The sequence below is a fragment of the Pteropus vampyrus genome, unplaced genomic scaffold (assembly GCF_000151845.1).
Source record: "Pteropus vampyrus isolate Shadow unplaced genomic scaffold, Pvam_2.0 Scaffold167, whole genome shotgun sequence".
NCBI classification, from domain to species: Eukaryota; Metazoa; Chordata; class Mammalia; order Chiroptera; family Pteropodidae; genus Pteropus; species Pteropus vampyrus.
In genome coordinates, this window is record NW_011888948.1 from 670,117 (window position 1) to 675,365 (window position 5,249).

The window sequence follows — 5,249 nt, forward strand, 5'->3', positions numbered from 1 at the left end:
ATGATAGATTAGATAGTTAAGTAGATATAGATAGGTAAAACATGTAGAAGCCAGGGTCGCTGAGCTCAGAGTCCACTGTTGTGCTACTCTACACACTGTGATCCCCCTCCCTGTTCCCCAGCTAGCTGAAGCCAGATTATAGCTTTCTGTTCAAGGAGATAGATATTCCATACCCACACACAGTGACTATGACAGAAAAAATGACGGAGGCTGTCATTTCAATGATTTGAAGCTATTATATGCATAGAGAATTTTAGAAAATTATTCTAAGCAGTTTTTCAGTTTTACTTTCTGTAACATTCAATTCACTGTTTCACCTAGGAAAAAATATGAGTTATGATGAAATTACAATTAATAGAAAAGCTGAAGGTGCTGTATGTATTAACTAATATGCTCATCCACCAGTAGGCAAGGCCTAATGAAATGAACATAAAGTGCTTTATGAAAGCTGCCCTAAGATCATTTCCTTCTAAAATGTTTTTCTTATTCTTAGATGCAATTGTGAAAGTTGCTTTTCTTAAGAAATGTAAGGAAGCGGGACTTCTTAATGATTTATTTGAAGAAATATTAGACAAACTTCATTTGATTCAGGAAAGACTCATGGATGAGACTACCTCAGAATCAGGTACTAAAATAGCAAAATTTCTACATACAGAGACTTTTTATTGGCCTACATGTAAAACAAAACCAAAAAAAATTATACTTTTTCTTTCTGTGATCTTTTTTCTTTTCCTTATTTATCTAATTTTTTTAAAAAATAAAATCTATTGTTCCAGATCTCTGTCTTTAAAAAAACACTACGTGGGTAATTCACAAACTCATTAATTTTGTAAAAGTACCCTGATGCCCTGAAGGTCTTCTTGTGTTTTCCAGAGGTGCATAACTGAGAGTGACCAGCAAGAGATGGTCAAAACCAGATTTGGTCTCATATTCATTACACACTCCCCACCCCCGCCCCCACAGCCAAGCATACTTGTTGCTAAGATTTGAGAATGAGCATTATGTTAATTTTGATTTAACAAATTCTCTTCCTTAATGAACCAAGTGTCTTTTTTTGTATTGTTGAAGTTTAAAGTATAGAAGATTTTTTTGATGTTCTGATTGATATTTGGCTTAGTTAAATGTTACCTTTCATTAGTTCTTTGGGAAGCTGAAGTCCCATTCATGTGCACAGGTATATAGCCACTTAGCCTTCTTATAACCTACCCTATGAGCTTAAAACCTTTATTATAAATATAGCTATTTTACAAGGAAAAGCTTGACAGTCTATACTTTAGGCAACAATATAAAATATACGGTTATTTTTAAAGGATTGTTTTCTATGGGACAAAACCAAAAAAATGAAATTAAGAGCAAACATTTCCAAAAGCTCATTCATTGCATTCTTTTATTTGTTTATTCTTTTGTCTAGACCAACCACTTCTCAAACTTGAGCATGCCCCTCAGAATCACCTGGAGGGCTTGTTAAATCACAGATAGCTGGGCCTCACCCCTGGAGGTTCTGATTCAGTAGAGGTGACAAGAATTTGCATTTCTAACAAGTTCCCAGGTGAGGCTGCTGCAGCTGCAGAGTCTAACACTAAAGTTCTACAGCAGATGAGTGCTCTGTTCACTCTTCCTTATTTTGGGTTATTTTGTGAGGTGTTTCTATCTATATAAATTAAATTAAAACTGAAAATGTTTTTCTCCCTCCAGACTATGAAGAAATTGGGACTTCACTTTTTGACTGTAGATTGTTTGAAGACACATTTGTAAATTTTCAAGCAGGTATATGAGTTACAACGAAGCAGCAAAGTTTATAAATATTTATTATATATTAAAATGATACTATCCAGTGATAAAAATCATATTGAAGAATGTCCATTGTTTTGTTAAATGAAAAAGCCCACTACAAAATAGTATGACCCTTTATACATACAGTCAAAAATACATAAATACACAGAGGCACACATGTGCACAGGACAACTGCACCCAGTCGGAAACAGTACTGTCTATAAGTCACTGAATTATAGTGATTTCCTTTGTCTTTAGTGCTGCATTATATTTTCCACACACATAATACTTTGTGTAGAAACAACACAAAACTGAGTGCAAAATGGGAGCGTATTTGGAACATGAGGCTTCCTTTGGCCTCTGCTCAGGCGGCCAGGCTGTGATAAACCACGCTGCTTGCCTCCCTCTCATTATGACGTATGCTAATTTCAGTTCTCCCAACATTAATCTTCAGATCTAATCAGAGGGAGGATTGTCACTGATGGAGAAAAATGAGCAAAAATAGCCAAGAAATTTTTTTCCAAGAAATTTTTGAAAAAGAAGAAAATCTGGTTGGGGCAGAGACTTTTAACCTTTCTATAAAATGTTAACCATTTATTGAGTAGGTCCTTCCTTTCACCATTGTGTAAGATGCCTTCAGAACAGGCTACATTTCTACTTACTTGTGAGTCTGATCCGACTTCTCCATCAAGGCTGCTGCACATACCGCTGGCCAGGCTGCATATTGCACATCCCAGCAGGAGCGGGGTCCACAGACTCACACAGAGTTTGGTGCAGATGGCTCCCCTGAAGTTGCATAGACACAGCGCCCTACACGCTGTCCTTTTCCATGGACATAGTTGTCCAGGAAATTGTAGACAATAGGTTTTCCCTGTGGAGAAACTATTAGTTCATATCCCTGTCTCAATATACACAAGCTTTCTTCATTTTTGTTTTTATGTTACGCATTTCTATTTGAATTTTGTATTACATTTATAATCGGCAGAAAAAAAATTTTTTAATCTACCAAAAATAGTGTATCTTTTATGGCTCTTGAGAATGTCTCCCTACTGCTATTGGGAATATCTGCGTTTTTCAAAAATCAGCCTTTAAAATCTTTTTTTCTAAAAAGCTTTCTTTGTAGGAGACTTTCATCTGTATTTTTCTTTTATGTAAAAGTTACATGTTTGGAACGTGTCATACATCACTACCTGGATGAGTGAATGGGAGTATCTGGGTTACAGTGTAGTACTTGGGGAGGCAGGACAATAGGAAGAGACAGTATTTGGAATCTCATGAAAACTTAAAAAGGCTTAACTTTTGACACTCCAACTGATAAAGACTCTCTTGCTAAATTTAGCCTTTCTAATGTTCCAGAAAGTTAACTACAGGTATACAAGTATTCTAAAGAAAGATTATGTATGTTTTAATATTCTTCAATTTTGAGGTTTTTAAAAATTACATTGCCACTAATACTGTAATTTATAAAGCCTAACTAAAGTATCTTCCTCCTAAGTTTCCGCAATAAAAGCCTTCTTATTTCTAAATAACATCAAAAGCTTTTAGGTAACATTAAAAATTGGATGACTTTTTATGAAAGATTTGCCCTGACCACATGTTGTCTCCAGTCATCATCTCTCAACAAATATAATGTAGCATGAAAGTTATACAGTCACTGCTTTTGAGTTTTCTAAGATACAAAAAGGGACTTTTTCTCCTATAAATGTGTACAAAATTTTAAAGATTTACTGACCAGCTTTATGTGCAATAAATACTAGATAGAATTCTATCCTGAATTAGAAGAGGAAGCAAAGGCATGAAAGAACCAGTTCCCTCTCACAAGACCCTAGATTCTTTCCATTTGGGGCACAGCATTGTATACAATGCACTTGCAAATGAAAGGGGCTATAAATAGTACATTATTTATAAAACTGCTGAATTACCTGAAATCATTTTATTTCTTCTCCTAGCATTAGAGAATAAAATTCATCAATTTGAAGAAAAGCGGCAGCAGATGAAGGAAGAGATTGAGCTACTTCAGGACTTGAAGCAAACCTTGTGCTCTGTTCAAGAAAATAGAGACCTTAGTTCAAGTTCTACTTCAGTGTCTTCTCTATCTTCTTAAGAATTACCATTTCCTAAGCCAGGAATCGGCATAGTCCCAAGCAGGCTGAAAACTGGAGACCTGGCCTGTGAAAGCCACACATCATTAGGACAAGCCCCTCGTGTTTCTCTGGTCTGCAGACTTCAATCCTCACCAGCTCCTCCCTTTTCATGCCTAAGTGGATGTTTCCTGCCTCCCTCTTATCTCACTTCTACCGCTCCTGATAAAATGTTTCTCAGATTCTACTTGAGTAAATTGGATCATGCCTCCCATCTCACTCACCCTCTGTATTAAAAAGTCTTTTGGTGGTTTCCTGCTGGCATACTGCCTTCTACCCCTCCCCAACTCCAGTGATCTAAGCTGATGCCAGTAACACACCAGGTGCTCCTAGCCCCAGGGCCTTTGCACAGCATGTTAAGTTGTAACTGCTCTGTTGCTGTTCTCTGACCGCTCCTCCTGTGGGTCTCATACCATTTCTCCCACCTATTCCATCCGAGTACTTTTCCTTCATATTAGTTCCCAGTGTAACCCACTGTATCCTACATCGAGTATAAGCTCTCTGAGGGCAAGAGCTCACTATTCTGTGTCTGTTCACGATCACATTCCCAGCACCTAGCATGCTCAAAAATGTTTGTTGAATAAATGCATAAACTCTTTTGAGACTAGTTCCAGCCCATAATGCCTCTTAAGATATAATAAATTTGAATCTTCTATTTTACTCGTACCAGATTTACCTGTCGTCTTATCACAAAGTCTGCTTTTCCAATTTCTCTTCAACCACAGTCACCACATGGGCATACATCATCTTCAGAATAAACACTGAAATTTAAAACTGAATAAGTACATCAGTAGGAATGTACAATAATGGGGAAAAAAAAAACATAGTTATTTTTTTCAGCCTAACACTAAACAATTCAGATTTTTATGCCCCACCACCATGTCTGAGCCCTGAAAACCTCACATTCACATTTCTAATTTTTGACCACCGTTCGTTCCCTGATTTGCAATAATGCTACATTTCATAATGAATTTGATCTGAGTCCCAGCATGGTGTGGCACATAATAAGTAAAAATACCTGTTGAGGGAAGAATTGAATGTGGATGAAAAAGAACGTGCCCATTCCTGTTGTAATGGCAACCCTGGGCCAAACTTGCCTGACAGACAAATTCTAAACCAGCAGTTTTCAAATTGGTCTGCACATCAGAATCACCTGGGGGACTTAAACCATAGAAGCCAAGACTCCATCCCAGTCCCACTGAGTAGAGATTTCCCTTGGTCTAGATAACTAACTCAACTCTCTGGATGATAACTGTAATTCAGTTACATCCTATAACAAAGCTTATCAGTAATAGTTTTGATGTCATGGTCTTTATTTAAAAGAAAACCTTTTCC

At 36.9% G+C, this 5,249-nt stretch overlaps 1 protein-coding gene across 1 annotated transcript in view; it reads left to right on the forward strand.

Moving 5' to 3' along the window:
• Positions 1-4,574, forward strand: part of LOC105298868 (histone-lysine N-methyltransferase SETDB2) — a 102,847-nt gene extending 98,273 nt beyond the window's left edge. Inside the window, exons 17-19 of the mRNA XM_023536702.1 lie at positions 414-625; positions 1,696-1,767; positions 3,723-4,574. Coding sequence (XP_023392470.1) covers positions 414-625; positions 1,696-1,767; positions 3,723-3,877 — 439 coding nt within the window. The 3' untranslated portion in view covers positions 3,878-4,574. The remainder of the gene's footprint in view (positions 1-413; positions 626-1,695; positions 1,768-3,722) is intronic.
• Positions 4,575-5,249: the final 675 nt, after the last annotated feature.